At 32.9% G+C, this 20377-nt stretch overlaps 2 protein-coding genes across 12 annotated transcripts in view; one reads left to right on the top strand and one right to left on the bottom strand.

Moving 5' to 3' along the window:
* Window positions 1-20377, top strand: part of LOC111417258 (kanadaptin) — a 49871-nt gene that overhangs the window by 17674 nt on the left and 11820 nt on the right. For 2 of the 10 annotated variants that reach the window (XR_011640179.1, XR_011640182.1), the window contains one exon: window positions 10570-16285. The exons of 2 other annotated variants lie outside the window; for them this stretch is intronic. The gene's annotated coding sequence lies outside the window, so the exon portion shown is untranslated. Of the gene's footprint in view, window positions 1-159; window positions 3675-10569; window positions 16286-20377 lie in introns of those variants that run through there. 6 more of the 10 variants (XR_011640178.1, XR_011640177.1, XR_011640180.1 and 3 more) reach the window with 6 other exon arrangements.
* On the bottom strand, window positions 253-18451 carry LOC111417261 (Sine oculis-binding protein). 2 transcript variants are annotated; one of them, XM_023049489.2, is made up of 4 exons: window positions 18074-18451; window positions 10747-10900; window positions 1387-1562; window positions 253-1335 (listed from the first exon to the last, which is right to left on the bottom strand). In XM_023049489.2, exons 1-4 carry the CDS (start codon window positions 18137-18139, stop codon window positions 310-312), a joined length of 1422 nt encoding a protein of 473 aa, XP_022905257.1. In that variant the 5' UTR covers window positions 18140-18451; the 3' UTR covers window positions 253-309. The 2 variants fall into 2 exon arrangements, with proteins under 2 accessions (XP_022905257.1, XP_071051663.1); XM_071195562.1 differs by lacking the exon at window positions 18074-18451 and adding an exon at window positions 10975-11068.

The raw sequence follows: 20377 nt of genomic DNA on the forward strand, positions 1-20377 counted from the left end.
CAACTTTTAAAATTCTTAACGGCAAATTTAAAAGTATAACACGAATTGGAATCTATACTTTTTAAATTAAAAAAATGATACTGGTAATACTTATTATTGCTGTCTCTCATCATTCCCACTATTAATAACAAAATTATTAGTTTAATCAAATTATTTCAGCCCTCTCGCGGTGGGATTGCGACTTATAATCAGACCCAACTTTTCCTTTCTAAGATATTTGGAATAAATTTGATTATTAAATAAAATTGAAGATATTTTAAGATATTTTTTATTAAATACTGATATAATCTATAATTAAAAAAGAAAGATCTACGTCGGGACGGATTTTTTCGAATTTTTTAATATAATTTTATTACCTCCGTCCAAAATTCGTTTCCTTTTCCTTAGAGGTCTTGAAATTCCATTACTTAAATCATCTTTTACATCATCTTTAACTAGATTTGAATTATCAAGAGGTAAAGGAGTCGAATTCGACTCATTTTCCACATTATCACTATTAATTACATCTTCAGTTCCATTCACAACATCAACAACATCGTTTTCGTCCGTTTTATCATCATTATTACTTAAATTATTCGCTTTATTATCGTCGTTATGACTAGAAATGTCTTTTAAATCAGTGTTAGTTTTATTCCTAGTTTTTTCGGCATCGAGAAATGATTGAATAGGTAATGGTACGGGGATTGGTAACGGAACTGGAATTATTATTGGATAAGGGACTAGAATTGTTACAGGTGGTACGATATTTTGATTAGTTTGTTTTTGTGTAGTATTTGGTAAAGGTGGATTTTGATTAATACAATTATTAGAGTTAATATTAGGATTATTAAATTGAGGTGGAACACGAATATCGTTTTGAAAACTTAAATCATTTTGATTTTCGTACGATAAAGGTGGCGATTGTCGTATTCTCAAATCTTGCGGTAAATCGATCGACGTTGTTTTTGGAAAATCTAAAACGTTATTTGGTCGTTTTCTTTTTCGTTGCACAGGAGTCCGTTTTCTTTTATTATTTTCTTCTAAAGTAGATGGTGCTAATAATTTCGAAGGGTGCGCAACCGTTATTAAAGGTAACTTTGAAGTTTGCGGTAAAAATTCCCTCGGATTAAACACCGACGTTGATTTCGGCGAGGTCGCAGGTGGACTTATCGAGACCCTATCGGGGGATTTACAATTTTTTAACCACAAATCGGGCGTGATTAAACCACTTCCGTTATCAACGTTTGGTAGATGAGGGTGCATTTCTAAATGGGCGCGCGTTTCACGGCAGAATATGTGCATTTTGTATTGATTTAGGCACTTATCCGAACAAAATTGTAATTGAGATGCACCATCCTAAAAACAAAGTAATTAATAAGTAATCTTTGCGAATTAATTTTTGTTTACTTGAAAATCCACGTAAGAAACTGTGTGGCGAACGTGACGACACCAATCGCAAGTTTTGTTCTTCTTAAAATTGGCTCTTCGTGATTGCGAGAAACAAAGTTCCGAACAAAATGATAATGCCCCCACGGAAATTCCCGTTTTTTCTTCCACTATTTTACTACACCAACCGCATCCCTCTAAAATAAAGAAAATAATTAGATTAACAAGTAGATATAAACTAAAAAATTTGGTGTAAATTATTAATTAGGGGCGACATCTCGTATGGGATCATTTAACTTCGAATGACATCTATTAAAAAAGCTCAAAATAATAATAAATACAAAAAAATCCTTTAAAATGAGTCCAAACTCGACATATTTAACTTTAATATTAATGGAAATACAATCACTTCCGGTTTGAAACGTCAACGTCAATTTTGACATATTTGTCATCTTCATTAAAAAACCTTTAAAATGAGCCCAAACATGATGCACTTATCTCAAAAAACAAAAAAGTTAGAATAAAAAACGTTAAACCCGAAGTTAGCAACAATGAAGATAGCAATTTAATTTTTAAATATTAATACCAACCTTAATTTTTAATTGTTTTTATTATATTTTTGCTTTTGTGAGAAATATTAAGACATTTTATAAAAATTAAGAATATGTCAAAATGACATTGACATTTCAAACCGGAAGTTCTTATATCTCGAGTAATATTGGAATTAAACGTATCATGTTTCGACTCATTTTAAAAGATTTTTCACGACGATTGCAAATATGTTAAAATTGACGTTGACATTCTTAACCGGAAGTTGACCATAACTTCATTAATATTGAAGATAAATATGTCGTGTTTGTACTCATTTTAAAGGATTTTTAATGATTACAAATATGTCAAAATTGAGGTTGACATTTTACACCTGAAGTTAGTTATTATATAATAAACAAATGGACAACTTCATGGTGTTCTTTCATGATGTTTTCTGTATTAAAATAACCTTTAAAGTGAGTCCAAAGATGACGCACTTATCTCAAAAAACAAAAAAGTTAGAATAAAAAACATTAAACCCGAAGTTAGCAACAATGAAGATAGCAATTTAATTTTTAAATATTAATACCAACCTTAATTTTTAATTGTTTTTATTATATTTTTGCTTTTGTGAGAAATATTAAGACATTTTATAAAAATTAAGAATATGTCAAAATGATATTGACATTTCAAACCGGAAGTTCTTATATCTCGAGTAATATTGGAATTAAACGTATCATGTTTCGACTCATTTTAAAAGATTTTTCACGACGATTGCAAATATGTTAAAATTGACGTTGACATTCTTAACCGGAAGTTGACCATAACTTCATTAATATTGAAGATAAATATGTCGTGTTTGTACTCATTTTAAAGGATTTTTAATAAACATTACAAATATGTCAAAATTGAGGTTGACATTTTACACCTGAAGTTAGTTATCATATAATAAACAAATGGACAACTTCATGGTGGTCTTTCATGATGTTTTTTTTATTAAAATAATCTTTAAAGTGAGTCCAAAGTTGACGCATTTACCTCAAAAAACCAAAAAGTTCGAACTTTCAACTTTTAATTTTAACATATTTGTCAACTTCATAAAAAATCCTTTAAAATGAGTCCAAACTCGACATATTTAACTTTGATATTAATGGAAATACAATCACTTCCGGTTTGAAACGTCAACGTCAATTTTGACATATTTGTCATCTTCATTAAAAACCCTTTAAAATGAGTCCAAACATGACGCACTTATCTCAAAAAATAAAAAAGTTTGAATAAAATACATTAACCTGAAGTTAGCAACAATGAAGATAGCAATTTAATTTTTAAATATTAATACCAACCTTAATTTTTTATTTTTTTTATTATATTTTTGTTTTTGTGAGAAATATTAAGACATTTTATAAAAATTAAGAATATGTCAAATTCTGACATTCTGACAAATTGACATTTCAAACCGGAAGTTCTTATATCTCGAGTAATATTGGAATTAAACGTATCATGTTTGGACTCATTTTAAAGGATTTTTCACGACGATTACAAATATGTCAAAATTGACGTTGACATTCTTAACCGGAAGTTGACCATAACTTCATTAATATTGAAGATAAATATGTCGTGTTTGTACTCATTTTAAAGGATTTTTAATAAACATTACAAATATGTCAAAATTGAGGTTGACATTTTACACCTGAAGTTAGTTATCATATAATAGACAAATGGACAACTTCATGGTGTTCTTTCATGATGTATTCTTTATTAAAATAATCTTTAAAGTGAGTCTTGACGCATTTATCTCAAAAAGTTCGAATTTTCAACTTTTAATTTTGACATATTTGTCAACTTCATAAAAAATCCTTTAAAATGAGTCTAAACTCGACATATTTAACTTTGATATTAATGGAAATACAATCACTTCCGGTTTGAAACGTCAACGTCAATTTTGACATATTTGTCATCTTCATTAAAAAACTTTTAAAATTAGTCCAAACATGATGCAATTATCTCAAAAAACAAAAAAGTTAGAATAAAAAGCATTAAACCCGAAGTTAGCAACAATGAAGATAGCAATTTAATTTTTAAATATTAATACCAACCTTAATTTTTTATTTTTTTTATTATATTTTTGTTTTTGTGAGAAATATTAAGACATTTTATAAAAATTAAGAATATGTCAAATTCTGACATTCTGACAAATTGACATTTCAAACCGGAAGTTCTTATATCTCGAGTAATATTGGAATTAAACGTATCATGTTTGGACTCATTTTAAAGGATTTTTCACGACGATTACAAATATGTCAAAATTGACGTTGACATTCTTAACCGGAAGTTGACCATAACTTCATTAATATTGAAGATGAATATATCGTGTTTGTACTCATTTTAAAGGATTTTTAATGATGATTACAAATATGTCAAAATTGAAGTTAATGAAGTTAATTATCATATAATAGAAGTTTTTTATTTAGAGGTTTAGTACAAAAAAGTACAAAATCAACAACAAACTACTAGACAAATTTACTAGACTAGCTAGAACTAGAAGTCATTGTTCATGGCGTCATGCGATTTTGGGAATTATTTGATTAGCTGTCTCTATTTCAAGGTCATTGTGGAGATCACATTGTTTCTCAGTGCTTTGTTTCGAATATTACTTCTACTAGCACTTAGATGTGTCCAGCCCATCCAAGTCTGTGTGACCTTACAAACCCTATGACGTCTTTCCCTCCCATCAAATCTCAGAGTTCAAAATTCATTCTTCTCCGTATTCCATCTGCTTCTATCACTGGTCCAAATATCCTACGGAGTATTTTTCTCTCAAACACCCGAAGAGCGCTTTTGTTCGCTTCCGTCAGATTCCAGGATCAAGGTCTTAGGCATCCTCAGGTTGACCTCTCTAGATATGTCTTTTTATTTGAAAATTCTCATGTGCGTATAGTAACATCTGTGTGCAGCCTGTATTCTGTCTTGTATTCTTACCGTTATGTTATTATCAGTTGTAAAGACCAATTGTATTTTTGCTCTCTTTTTATGCCCTTGTGTGCAGTTACAGTGGCCATATTAGCTTTAATACTTAGTGGGCTTTTCAGCATAGCCTTGCGTCTAAGGTCATGTCCAGGTATTTCGCCGAGTTAGTATGTGGGATCATTTATTCTGATGGGTATATGCTGTTTTAATTTATTACTTATATATTACAAGTATTTATTTTGTTCATAGAGGATTGTAATTTTTCAGCAACCTCTTCATGATTGCAATGGTGTTCTGTTTAAGATCAGGAATATCACTACCTTATGGGCACTCCAACCTAGATCTTTTTAAAGTTAGAATACGCCTTCTCCTGCATTATTCTAAAATATCTTCTTGTAAGTGTTAGCGTTCTTTTATGTGTGGTGCGGTTTTTGTACGATAGATGGCGTGGGGAGGTTCTTGTGGTGTGTATATTTAAAAACTGGCACATATGTAGTCATAAGGTTTAGAGTAGAGTAGTTTAAAAAACCGTTGGATTAAGTGTAACCGTTGGATAATAAAGAGTTGTTTAGCCATTCAGAGGAGTGTGTTTAAATAGTTAACATATCAGAAGTGGGATAGGGATAAGTTCTACTGTGAAGTGACCAAAAGTCTGGACCTACTGTGAAGTGCACAAAAGTCTGGATCTACTGTGAAGTGCCCAAAAGTCTGGACCTGCTGTGAAGTGCACAAAAGTCTGGATCTACTGTGAAGTGCCCAAAAAATCTGGACCTACTGTGAAGTGAAGTGCACAAAAGTCTGGACCTACTGTGAAGTTAAGTGCACAAAAGTCTGGACCTACTGTGAAGTTAAGTGCACAAAAGTCTGGATCTACTGTGAAGTGCCCAAAAGTCTGGACCTACTGTGAAGTGAAGTGCCCAAACGTCTGGATCTACCGTGAAGTGATTTTCGCTGGACAGATTCCACGTCTAAGATTATACTGGACTTATGAGTGATCCACATAGTGAGTTGCCGTCAAACAACACCGAACCGAATAAAGCAGAAACAGGGGGCTTTTGTTTCAATTTAAACGAAGCAGGAACATCGACCATGGCGGAAAATTCAACTGGAATAGGCGGCGGAAATATGCAGAACGTGTTGATCGCACTGACCGAATGTTTGCGAGAAATGCGAGCCGAGACTAATACCAGAAAAGCCGAACTTGCAAGTAGTAAACCAGAGCAATTCCAAATAATGCCTGACTTAAATAAAACCATTTCAACGTTCGATGGAGATGTTGATTTGTTGTGCGCCGCAGAATGGATAAGAGGTATCGAAAATAGTGCTTCGATGTATAAGTGGCCGGAATGTATTAAAATCGAAACGGCGAGAAACCATCTCGTAGGACCTGCACGCGATTGGTATAACGCACGAAGCGGCGATATCCGAAATTGGGATGACTTCAGGGTGAAATTTGAGAAAACGTTCATCGAAACTACTAGTACGGGAGAAAAATGGGACCGTATGCGAAAACGAATTCAAAAACAAAACGAGTCCGTGATGTCGTATTATCATGATAAATATAAATTATGCAGAGCATTACAATTAAACAATAACGAGATAAAAGAGGAGATCTTACGAGGTCTTTATTCGAGAGTGATTGCCGGTAATTTATGCGTTAAGTCTTACGGCGATTTAGATGAATTGTACCAGGATATCGTAAATAGTGAACGATTAATTGAAAAGAGAAAGGAAGTTCACGAAAAAAGAGAATCAACCACAGGAAATAAAAATACAAAATCACAAGGTACAATGTTGCGGAAAAGCGTAGGGGAAAACGAAGGTGAGCAAGATCAACGTAGAAACAAGTCAGAAAGTATAAAATGTTTCCGATGTGGAGGGTTGGGACATATGGCATCACAATGTCTAAAACGAGAAGCAGTATGCTTTTTGTGCAACAAATCAGGGCATCAACGTAAAGATTGCAGATGGAGAAAAGAAGATAGTGATAGAAGAGAAATTCGTGTAGTAGAAGATACAACAACGACATACAACAGCGGTATTGAAAAGTACTTTAAGCGAATCCTATTGAACGAGAAAAAGTATGTGGCCTTAGTCGACCCAGGCAGCGCCGTTTGTACAATTCAAGCTCACTTGGTTGCTGAGAAAAATCGGCAGAAAACAAATATTGAGCTTACGGGATTCGGAGAGGGAAAACCAGTAAAGTGCAGCGAGAAGATAATCGCGCGGGTAATGGTGGACGAAGTGTTCGTAAATAACGTGGACATTTTTGTGGTTCCAGAGAACGCTCAATCCGTGCCGGTGATAATTGGTCGATCTTTTACGGAAGCTCCGGAGTTAGCTTACGCTCGAATTAAAGACAGTCTCGTGTTTGGTTGGGATGATTCATTGCCGTTTAGTGAAATCAGCGAACTTGATCGATCGCGACGCGAATGTGTGGTGGCTGCTGAGGACGTTATTGTGTCTAACAATTCAATGCAGCTAATCAAAGCAAAGGTAGCGAACATTGATGTACTTGTACCAATGAAAAACAAAAGTGAGAATCCGAAACAATTTATGAAGGATGACGTGGTTGGGATTGTGCGTGATATAAACACTATTTCGGAACAAATACCGTCGAAGGAACCCATAACAGTGGATATGCTCCGGGTAGATAGTGAAACAAAGGACGAAGTGATTGACAAATTGTGCAACGAATATCGTGACTGTTTTGCGTTGAATGTGTCGGAACTAGGATGCACAAATGCGATTACTATGGATATTGACGATTCGGGGGTGCCGGTAAGATCGAAACCATATCGCGCAAACATTGACGAGAGAAAAACTATCGCAGAAATTGTAAATGAATGGAAAATAAATGGAATCGTGACGAAGACCGATTCTCCTTACGCGAGTCCGGTCTTATTAGTTAAAAAGAAAACGGGTGAACCGCGTCTAGTGGTGGATTATCGGAGGTTGAACCAACAGACGATAAAGAAAAACTTTCCGATAGCCAGTTTGGACGAACATTTAGAAAATTTACAGAATGCCAAATTATTTACGACGTTGGATCTGGCACAGGGCTATCTGCAACTACCCCTTAGTGAAGCAGCAAAACTGAAAAGAATAATTGAACTTCTTAAAAAGCCTAAACGTATACGACAAGAAGAAGAAGAAGTAAAATTGTATGAGATTGATAACTCTAGATTAGTACGAAACGTGAAGGTGGGAAAAATAGAGAGAAAACTCTACGTTGTACCGAAAAGTGTCCGGAAAAGTATTGTGGTACAACACCATGATGGACAAGGACATTTCGGAGTGGATAGAACGATGGCGAGCATTCAAAAGTATTATTGGTTTGGAGGCATGAGATCATACGTGAAACGTCATATTCGAGCTTGTGTTGAATGTTTGTTATCAAAGATTCCAAGTGGGAAGAAACCGGGAGAACTACATCCAATACCTGTATCTCAGCGTCCGTTTGGACGCATTCACATTGATCACCTAGGACCATTAATTCGTAGCAAGAAGGGAAATGTACACATACTGGTGGTCGTGGACGCGTTGACTAAGTTTGTTAAGTTGTATGCGGTTCGTGATACAAAGACTGTTTCGACAATTCGTGTATTGAAAAAGTTCATTGATCAATTCGGGATTCCAGATCAAATTATCTGTGACCGGGGAACAAGTTTTACATCGGACAATTTTCGGAAATTCATGACGGAGTGTGGTATTAAACAAACGCTAAATTCGTCTCAATGGCCAAGTGCGAACGGTCAAGTGGAACGAGTAAACCGAACATTAATTCCGTGTTTAATGACTGAAAAAGAAGAAGAGGACCGATGGGATACGAATCTAATTCAAATAGAGCAGAATTTAAATCTTGCGGTAAACAAAACCACTGGTAAGACGCCGTACGAAGTACTTTACGGGTATTTGCCAAAATTTGGATCCGCTAAATTAAAAACAGTAGCTAAAGACGCGCAGAACGAGTGGATACCATCTGAAACTGTACAACGTGAAGTACGCGATGTGATCGAAAAAGAACAAATTCGATATAAAGAACGATATGACCAAAAAAGATATTCAGGTTTAAAATATAACGTTGGTGACATAGTATTTATGAAGCGTGTCGCGAAGCCGGGAGATGGCGAGCCGACAAAGCTACAAGATAAGTACCGAGGGCCGTTAGAAGTGATCGCCGTACTGCCAAGCGACACATATCGAGTGGCAACCTTGGACGTAGAAGACCAGCGAAAGTTTGCCACAACTGCCCATGTATCGCAATTAAAAATATACCAAAATCATGAGGAGTCGGATGATGAAACCGAGGAAGAATCACCCTCAGATGAGAGTGAGAAGGAGCAAGACGATCCGCCTTGTCGCAGTGCTTCAAAGATAGAAATCGGAGAGGAATCTACAACTCGACGAATACGAAGAAAACCCACATATTTAAATGATTATGAAGTATAACATCGCGCGGGTGCGCGATTAACATCAGGGTGGCCGAGTGTTAGCGTTCTTTTATGTGTGGTGCGGTTTTTGTACGATAGATGGCGTGGGGAGGTTCTTGTGGTGTGTATATTTAAAAACTGGCACATATGTAGTCATAAGGTTTAGAGTAGAGTAGTTTAAAAAACCGTTGGATTAAGTGTAACCGTTGGATAATAAAGAGTTGTTTAGCCATTCAGAGGAGTGTGTTTAAATAGTTAACATAAGATATGATTTTATCAATTGAGAGTGTTGTTGTGGCAAGATTTTATTCAATTTATGAAGTAATCCTTCGTGCCAGACTTTATCAAAACTCATCATCCAGGAATATTACAGAGCAGACTTCCTTTCCCTCTAAAGACTTTTGAATAATATTTGTAATCCTGTGTATCTGATCTATTATAGAGTGGCTTTCTCAGTTATCCATTCTTGCCTTCTTCTGGACGTCTGTTTTGATACCACAACATTTTTCGTTGACATTTTCCTTTATCTTAGGTTGCAATTCATTTCGTACTGTTTGTTTCTTCAGTTGTTCATCCGATTTTCTTTTTTTCTTCATTATTCTTTTGAGTTTGATGTGCATTTTTTTGGTTTTCTCGACATTAATTGCGACACCGTGTCTACGATGACTCTCCCTATTGCCAAAGAAATATAATTTTTGAATAAAAATTTTGTATTAGTTTTGGTATCAACACGTTCCATGCCCAATTCGATTTCCCCAAATTTTTTTGTTGTAATATTCCAAATTAACCCCCGTTATTGGTCTGAAACCTCGTTTTCCTTTAAAGGTAAAAAGGGGCGGATTGGCCAAAGTCACAATTCGAGGAAATCCAATTAACCCCCGACCAATAACCTTCCGTTTTCGCACCCTCTTTTATAAATAACGTCGAAAACTTATTGGTTAACCCTTAATTATCTTCGTAAATTAGAATAAATGATTGATATTTAGGTTCCATTTAGATAATTGCACCAATTCGAAGTCGAGTTCAATTAATTACCATCATCATCAGATTCATCAGATTCATCAGCATTTCCGGATGGTTTTTCATAGTTGGAAACGGCCGATAATGAACCTCCCAGCAGTCGTTACTTTTCCAATTCGAATTTAGCGTATCTAATGACAATTAGTCTAATTATTTCCGGTTCGTTTCCAAAATCAATGTTGAAAATTCTTCGTTTATTTTTAAATATGCATCGCGTTTTATGTTTAATTAAAAAGAATTTTTTTTTTAGATCACAAGTTACAAGTCAGCTGAGCTTTGTATGTGCAGGTATCATTGGCATTGAATAACGCTTAGAATCCGTTTATAATTAAATCAAACCAGGTTTAATTAGTCATTACAACATGTGAGTCTATCAATCACGTTTTAATAATAGGATTTTTTAATCGACCAAGTTATTATAACTCACCTGCGCTTTGTGAGGGTGAAGAAGGACCCGAACTATTATTACTATTCGAATTCGAATGGCTATTAACGGTTGTTTTGACCATCATATCTTCTTTGGTAGCACCACCGTATCCGTACCAACCCAATAATTCGTTCATTGCAGTTTCAGCATATTGCTGAAAAGAAATAAAAATAAGAATTTTGTGACCAATTGTGGAAAGATAAGTTAAACGGTAATTGAATACCGTACGTCTTCCTTCCCTGTATTTCCTTCGTTCCTTTCGGATGAGGAAAATTTACGACGAAACTAACCCCATCCAGCGCGTTCGGGCGTATTTTAATTAAAGAAGTTATTAATAAACCCCGCATCGCGCGCGCTTGTCTCGGCGCGCGGTGTAAACGGATACTGTAGTCGCGATCGTGTTCGTCAGTATATTAAAAAAATAAACAAATTAATAAAAAATATATAAATTAGTATTAAATAAAGTAAAAAAAAATTATTTGACACTTCTAACCAAAAATAATTTTGAGGTTATATTTTTTTTATTTATTTAGGGTTGGTATTGAAATGTCAAATTAATTCAAAATGTCATACGAAAAGTGTCATTTGGACCGCGTTATGCAACTTAACTAAACGACAAATGAATAATAAATATTGAGAAAAACGAGATTATCGTTTTCACCTCTCTAAAAATGTAAGACTTCTCAGAATAGACAGGCTCAAACTATTGAAAATTGTTTGGTGTCTGTTCATTTTTATCACAAAACACTGGTGACAGCTATCACAAGTACAGAGCCCTATCACGTTTTAACAATTAAGGTGAGTTTAGACAAGTTTTTATAACTATATACACAAATTAGGACCTCAACCGAAACGAAAATAGATATATTCTAGGTTAAATGTGGATAATTAAACGTTATCTTTGAATGTGTTAACGTGATTGGGATTTAATTTGAATGCAATGAAACATAACCTAAATTTGACATTAAAAAATTTTATGTTTTTGTGGATACTCATCTATGTTGTCATGGTTATATGTTTTTAGACTCATCACTGGCGCCAGTGATTTCAGAAGGGTGCAGACTTTTCCGATCCATGCATGTGTGATTTCCTAATATAATAAAAACGCTCCTTTTTAACAAAAGAAATATTAAAAAACTTGAGTAACATTCAAGAATCATCATGTGGCTTAAAAATCGACGATTTTTTTTAATCAATGTGAAATGATCCAAAAACACATTAAAAATAAAAAGAAAGTGGGGAAAAGTGATTAACACTAGGTTAAATCCAGTTATAAAACTGCTATTACATGATAACTAACTTCAGGTTTAAAATGTCAACCTCAATTTTGACATATTTGTAATCTTCATTAAAAATCCTTTAAAATGAGTACAAACACGACATATTTATCTTCAATATTAATGAAGTTATGGTCAACTTCCGGTTAAGAATGTCAACGTCGATTTTGACATATTTGTAATCGTCGTGAAAAATCCTTTAAAATGAGTCCAAACATGATACGTTTAATTCCAATATTACTCGAGATATAAGCAACTTCCGGTTTCAAATGTCAATGTCATTTTGACCTATTGTTAATTTTTATAAAATGCCTTAAAAATTAAAATATAATATAATGTTTTTTATTCAAACTTTTTTGTTTTCTGAGATAAGTGTGTCATCTTTGGATTCGTTTTAAAGGTTTTTTAATGAAGATGACAAATATGTCAAAATTGACGTTGACGCTTCAAACCGGAAGTGATTGTATTTCCGTTAATATTAAAGTTAAATATGTCGAGTTTGGACTCATTTTAAAGGATTTTTTATGAAGTTGCCAAATATGTCAAAATTAAAAGTCGAACTTTTTGTCTTTTTGAGGTAAATGTGTCAAGTTTGGACTCACTTTAAAGGTTATTTTAATAAAGAATACATCATGAAAGAACACCATGAAGTTGTCCATTTGTCTATTATATGATAACTAACTTCAGGTTTAAAATGTCAACCTCAATTTTGACATATTTGTAATCTTCATTAAAAATCCTTTAAAATGAGTACAAACACGACATATTTATCTTCAATATTAATGAAGTTATGGTCAACTTCCGGTTAACAATGTCAACATCAATTTTGACATATTTGTAATCGTCGTGAAAAATCTTTTAAAATGAGTCCAAACATGATACGTTTAATTCCAATATTACTCGAGATATAAGCAACTTCCGGTGTGAAATGTCAATATCATTTTGACATATTCTTAATTTTTATAAAATGTCTAAATATTTCTCACAAATACATTAAAAAAATAAAAAATTAAGGTTGGTATTAATATTTAAAAATTAAATTGCTATCTTCATTGCTAACTTCGGGTTTAACGTTTTTTATTCTGACGTTTTTGTTTTTTGAGATAAGTGCATCATCTTTGGACTCGTTTTAAAGGTTTTTTAATGAAGATGACAAATATATCAAAATTGACGTTGACGTTTCAAACCGGAAGTGATTGTATTTCCGTTAATATTAAAGTTAAATGTGTCGAGTTTGGACACAATATGTCAGAATTAAAAGTCGAACTTTTTGAGGTAAATGCGTCAAGTTGGGACTCACTTTAAAGGTTATCTTAATAAAGAATACATCATGAAGTTATCCATTTGTTTACAAATATCCAAATGGAACAAGATAGACTAATGAAAAGGGCCAGGGATAAATCGCCGCTAGGTAAACGGAGTCTAGGACGACCAAGGATAAGAAGATTTCTGCACAGAATAGCGACATCATTGACTTAAATTTAGAATTATTTCATGGTTATGTTTTCTTTCTTTTTTTATTTATTTAGGGTTGGTATTGAAATGTCAAATTAATTCAAAATGTCATACGAAAAGTGTCATTTGTGGCATCGAAAAGTTAATTCAGATTTATCGAATTCAAATTTACTTTCAAAAATATTTTAACTGCTATATTATTTTTAGTTATTTAAATTTAAAAATCGCGTATTCACCAACTGATCAAATTTAATTCTCGTTTAATTCTCCACGTCTTATGGATTGAAGCGAACATAACCTCAATTCTCTAATTTGGTTTTAACCATTTATTTATTGGAAACAGCAGAAATCAAGATAATTTTGAAGACATAAAAAGGTTATGTGGAGTGGAAAATATCAACAATTGGACACATAAACGAAAAAAAGGAGAGAATGCACACATAAGAAAGAATGGGATAAGATAGACTATTGAAAAGGGTCAGGGATAAATCGCTGTTAGGTAAACGAAGTCTAGGACGAACAAGGAGCGATAATTTCTGCACAGAATAAAGACATCATTGACTTAAATTTGGAATTATTTGATGGTTATATTTTCTTTTTTTTTATATTTATTTAGGGTTGGTATTGAAATGTCAAATTAATTACGTCTTATGGATTAAAGTGAACATAACCGCAATTCTCTAATTTGGTTTTAACCATTTATTTATTGGAAACAGCAGAAATGAAGATAATTCTGAAGACATAAATAGGTTATGTGGAGTGGAAAATATCAAAAATTGGACTCATAAACGAAAAAAAGGAGAGAATGCACACATAAGAAAGAATGGAACAAGGCAGACTAATGAAAGGACCAGGGATAAATCGCCGCTAGATGAACGAAGTCTAGGACGACCAAGGAGAAGAAGGAGCGACAATTTCTGCACAGAATAGTGACATCATTGACTTAAATTTGGAATTATTTGATGGTTATATTTTCTTTTTTTTAAATTTATTTAGGGTTGGTATTGAAATGTCAAATTAATTACGTCTTATGGATTAAAGTGAACATAACCTCAATTCTCTAATTTGGTTTTAACCATTTATTTATTAGAAACAGCAGTAATGAAGATAATTCTGAAGACATAAAAAGATTATGTGGAGTGGAAAATATCAACAATTGGACACATAAATGGAAAAAAGGAGAGAATGGAACAAGATAGACTAATGAAAGGACCAGGGATAAATCGCTGTTAGGTAAACGAAGTCTAAGACGACCAAGGAGAAGAAGGAGCGACAATTTCTGCACAGAATAGAGACATCATTGACTTAAATTTGGAATTATTTGATGGTTATGTTTTCTTTTTTTTAATTTATTTAGGGTTGGTATTGAAATGTCAAATTAATTACGTCTTATGGATTAAAGTGGACATAACCTCAATTCTCTAATTTGGTTTTAACCATTTATTTATTGGAAACAGCAGAAATGAAGATAATTCTGAAGACATAAAAAGATTATGTGGAGTGGAAAATATCAACAATTGGACACATAAACGAAAAAAAGGAGAGAATGCACATATAAGAAGGAATGGGATAAGATAGACTAATGAAAAGGACCAGGGATAAATCGCTGTTAGGTAAACGAAGTCTAGGACGACCAAAGAGAAGAAGGAGCGATAATTCTGCACAGAATAGAGACATCATTGACTTAAATTTGGAATTATTTGATGGTTATATTTTCTTTTTTTAATTTATTTAGGGTTGGTATTGAAATGTCAAATTAATTACGTCTTATGGATTAAAGTGGACATAACCTCAATTCTCTAATTTGGTTTTAACCATTTATTTATTAGAAACAGCAGTAATGAAGATAATTCTGAAGACATAAAAAGGTTATGTGGAGTGGAAAATATCAACAATTGGATACAAAAACGGAAAAAAGGAGAGAATGCAGACATAAGAAGGAATGGGATAAGATAGACTATTGAAAAGGGTCAGGGATAAATCGCCGCTAGGTATATAAACGAAGTCTAGGACGACCAAGGAGAAGAAGGAGCAACAATTTCTGCACAGAATAGAGACATCATTGACTTAAATTTGGAATTATTTGATGGTTACGTTTTTTTTTATTTATTTAGGGTTGGTATTGAAATGTCAAATTAATTATTTCTTATATGGATTAAAGTGAACATAACCTCAATTCTCTAATTTGGTTTTAACCATTTATTTATTAGAAACAGCAGTAATGAAGATAATTCTGAAGACATAAAAAGATTATTTGGAGTGGAAAATATCAACAATTGGACACATAAACGGAAAAAAGGAGAGAATGGAACAAGATAGACTAATGAAAGGACCAGGGATAAATCGCTGTTGGGTAAACGAAGTCTAAGACGACCAAGGAGAAGAAGGAGCGACAATTTCTGCACAGAATAGAGACATCATTGACTTAAATTTGGAATTATTTGTTGGTTATGTTTTCTTTTTTTTAATTTATTTAGGGTTGGTATTGAAATGTCAAATTAATTACGTCTTATGGATTAAAGTGGACATAACCTCAATTCTCTAATTTGGTTTTAACCATTTATTTATTAGAAACAGCAGAAATGAAGATAATTCTGAAGACATAAAAAGGTTATGTGGAGTGGAAAATATCAACAATTGGACACATAAACGGAAAAAAGGAGAGAATGGAACAAGATAGACTAATGAAAGGACCAGGGATAAATCGCCGCTAGATAAACGAAGTCTAGGACGACCAAGGAGAAGAAGGAGCGATAATTCTGCACAGAATAGAGACATCATTGACTTAAATTTGGAATTACTTGATGGTTAGTTTTCTTTTTTTTTTAATTTATTTAGGGTTGGTACTATATCGAAATGTCATTAATGACGCCGAAAATTTAACTTAAATTTGTGTTAAAAAAAAGTTTTGGAAAAAGTTTGCATCGATGATGATGATGATAACCTAATGGGTGCTGCCCTGTAAGGGAATACGACCAGTAAAACACGCTGTAACGTATAATTAGAGAACGTTTGAAACTTTATCTCCCCGGTTCGGTTTACTCTCATCTCGTCGGCTTTCTATCTGCTTTCATACGGCGCGACGAAACCCCCACAACCCTATTTACATCCCTACGCCACTGACACACGTTTCGAACGCATCGTATACTATCAGTAAAATGCACCTCAAAATATTCTTTTGAAATCACTTTTTTTTTAATTGAAAAAAGGCGGTAAAAAAGTAAGAAAAATAAAACAATAGAAAAAGGGTTGTCGGTGTCGTGACCCTTCGGGTCCACGGATAAAGTCTAAAAATATGGAGAGTAATGCGGCATGTAAGCCAGCACGAGCCCTAACACGGTTTAGAAACGCGATACCGCAACCGAACACCGCGGCGTCGAATTGCAGATGGCTTGGAACTGATATCCATCAGGGCCCCAGACGCTGTAAATACGCGGTCACCCAACACCGAACCAACCGAAGATACCATCCGAACCTCGCTTACTATTTTTTTTTAATTTAAATTAATTTTTTTGCGCATTTCAAATCACGACTAAAATTAACCTAAAAAATAATTTTGACATTTATCGAAAAAGTTTGGCAAACATTAAAATAATTAAATCACTAATAATTTGACGTTTAAATTGAGGTTATATACGATTTTATTTTATTTATGTATTAATTAATTGATTAAATATTCTAGGAATGAAATGCAATTTGCTAGGGTTCGAATAAACAGTAATATTTGAAATTCCTAGAAATTTAACCGTAACCCCGTTTCAATTAATATGTTTTGCCCTCACCCCCAGATTGAAAATTTCGAATCCAATTATCGGTATTATTCGAAAACGAAAAAATCGGGGGTTTGGGGGGTTGGGAGGACCATTAGCGGTGATGCGTTATTCGCAAAATCTCGAATACGAATCTACGCACTTCGGCCGTAAAACCGAGCGTTTTACCGTTTCGAATGCATCGGCGAATTACGATCGGTTTCGTTTACAAATTTGTAACTTTAAACCAACGTGCCATATCGAATATACACACCCTGAGCAACTCTCCAACACTCCGATATAGCTATAACATGGTATCCTGAATATTTTATTATTTACAACAATCGTGATTCAAAAAAAAAAAGGATTAATTAAAAACAATTTTATCCGTTTCCTATTGACACAACTTCCTGTCGATACCAAAACGTATTTTAAACCTCCAAATATTGAGTCAGATTCGAAATTTTGAGTCATTATCCTGTTCGATATTAAAAATCTTTATTTTTAATCAATTTCACGATAACAACCCGGAAAATTCCTAAAAAAAATCATCAAATTAAATTTGGCGCTAAAAAAAAATAAACGTCAAAATGACATTTCAAGCAAAAAGTGACGTTTAAAATGTCATTAAAGATTAAGGTTAAAGATTGGATTACATTTGAGTTTCGAGTGGCAGAAAATTTTAAAAAAAGACCCGACACGGGCCGAATTACCAAACAGTAAGTTATTTTTAACCGCCCAAAATCCGATTCGCGACCTGAAAACTCCGCATAACATTATCACGCGCTTCTCGCGCCACATCTCGATACAAATTTTCGAAAAAAAAAAAACCTTAAAATGTGTTACCTTAAAATCTTCTTCTGCTGATTCCTTTTTTACATGTAATCCCCGCGGTGCGCCGACATTATCCATGAAAAACGACGTCCGATTGTCAAAATTTTCATTCGAATTTTGATTTTTTTTTCTCTGCTATTTTAGCGTTACTCTTATTTAGATTTCTTTCTTTGACTAACAATAAGCAAAAGACGTAGCCGGTGCACACGACTCCAAATTAAGAAAACGACTCGAAACGAGCGCCCAACGCGCGGAACTCGCTCTATTGTGAGAACACTTTACGCGAACACTTTCCGACAACGAGTGGGATTTATTTTCGGTACTCTACGTCTCTGTGTTGGGTACACGATTCCCGCCATACAATTTTAAATATAAAATGCGCATGGCTAAAATTCCCTTAAAACATTTAGTTTCACTTCTCAATCATAGATGTCACTTATTCTTTAAATATTCTTTTTTGTAACTGTCATTAGTGTCATTACAATAGATTTAAATTATTTTGAAATCGGTTTGTTATTAATAAGTATTAGGTTGTGTAACAATATCAATATTAAGATAGTGTATATTATTGGTTTTAGTGTCTCGCCCGCAAGGCGCAAACGACCTGAAGTGAACCAAGTGTACAGGGTGGTTCAAATTCGATGTCCGAATAGGCTAATTCGGAAACTATAAGAGTTAGAAAAAAAGTAGCTTAGATGTCATGATCTCGTTTTTCGAGAAACTGCTAATGCCGAAAACCTCAAAGCGGTATCGTCTTTTGTTTTTTTGCTAGAGGCCAAAATTGAAAATATCGTAAAACCAACAAATGCAATTATCTTCGTTATTATTCCAGGTGGAGTATTATAACTAAGACAATATATGGACACTTTTTTACAAAGAATTTCATGACGTAGCCAAAAAAAAATTTTCGGTTTTAGATTTTGAGATATCATGACAATTTTCGTTTTTTTAAATGGAAACAACCACTGATTATTCGCTTATTAAATTCGTTATTTTTTTCTGATTATATAAATATAAGGTTTGACAGGTCTATTTCTTATTGTTTTAGAATAAAGCTAAAAATAAACTTTTTTTTAGTGTCAAAGAAATTAATTTTACAGTTTCCTGTAAATTATAACTAAAAATTAAAAAAACATTTCCGATATTTGAAACAAATACATTTTTTGAACTATTTAATTTATATTTGTTTTACAAAAAAAGTTGGAATAGATTGCATTATTTCACATTTTTTATTAATATTTAATATTATTATTAAATGACTTAATAAATTATTGATAGATGGCGCTCATATATTTTGAAGAGAGATGGCATTAGCGTCTATACTAAAATAATTTAATTAAACTAACAATTTTATTATTAATAGTGGAAATGATGAGAGATAGCAATAACAATTATTACCAGTATCATTCTTTTAATTTAAAAATTATATATTCCAATTCGTGTTATATTTTTAACTTTGTCGCTAACTTAAATTTTTAAAAAGTGAAGTTTGTTCAAAGTGACAGACGAAAACGTCATTTTAAGGCCAAAATTGAAAATATCGTAAAACCAACAAATGCAATTATCTTGGTTATTATTATAGGTGGAGTATTATAACTAAGACATTATATGGACACTTTTTTACAGAGAATTTGATGACGTAGTCAAAAAAATTTTTTCGGCTTTAGATTTTGAGATATGACAATTTTCGTTTTTTAAATGGAACAACCACTGATTATTCGCTTATTAAATTCGTTATTTTTTCTGATTATATAAATATAAGGTTCGGCAGGTCTATTTCTTATTGTTTTAGAATAAAGCTAAAAATAAACTTTTTTTAGTATCAAAGAAATTAATTTTACAGTTTCCTGTAAATTATAACTAAAAATTAAAAAAACATATTTCCGATATTTGAAACAAATACATTTGTTGAACTATTTAATTTATATTTGTTTTACAAAAAAGTTGGAATAGATTGCATTATTTCACATTTTTTATTAATATTTAATATTATTATATTACTTAATAAATGATTGATAGATGGCGCTCATACATTTTGAAGAGAGATGGCATTAGCGTCTATACTAAAATAATTTAATTAAACTAACAATTTTATTATTAATAGTGGAAATGATGAGAGATAGCAAGAACAATTATTACCAGTATCATTCTTTTAATTTAAAAAGTATAGATTCCATTTCGTGTTATATTTTTAACTTTGTTGCTAACTTCAACTTTTAAAAAGTGAAGTTTGTTCAGAATGACAGACGAAAACGTCATTTTAAGGCCAAAATTGAAAATATCGTAAAACCAACAAATGCAATTATCTTGGTTATT

The sequence above is a fragment of the Onthophagus taurus genome, chromosome 3, assembly GCF_036711975.1.
Source record: "Onthophagus taurus isolate NC chromosome 3, IU_Otau_3.0, whole genome shotgun sequence".
NCBI classification, from domain to species: Eukaryota; Metazoa; Arthropoda; class Insecta; order Coleoptera; family Scarabaeidae; genus Onthophagus; species Onthophagus taurus.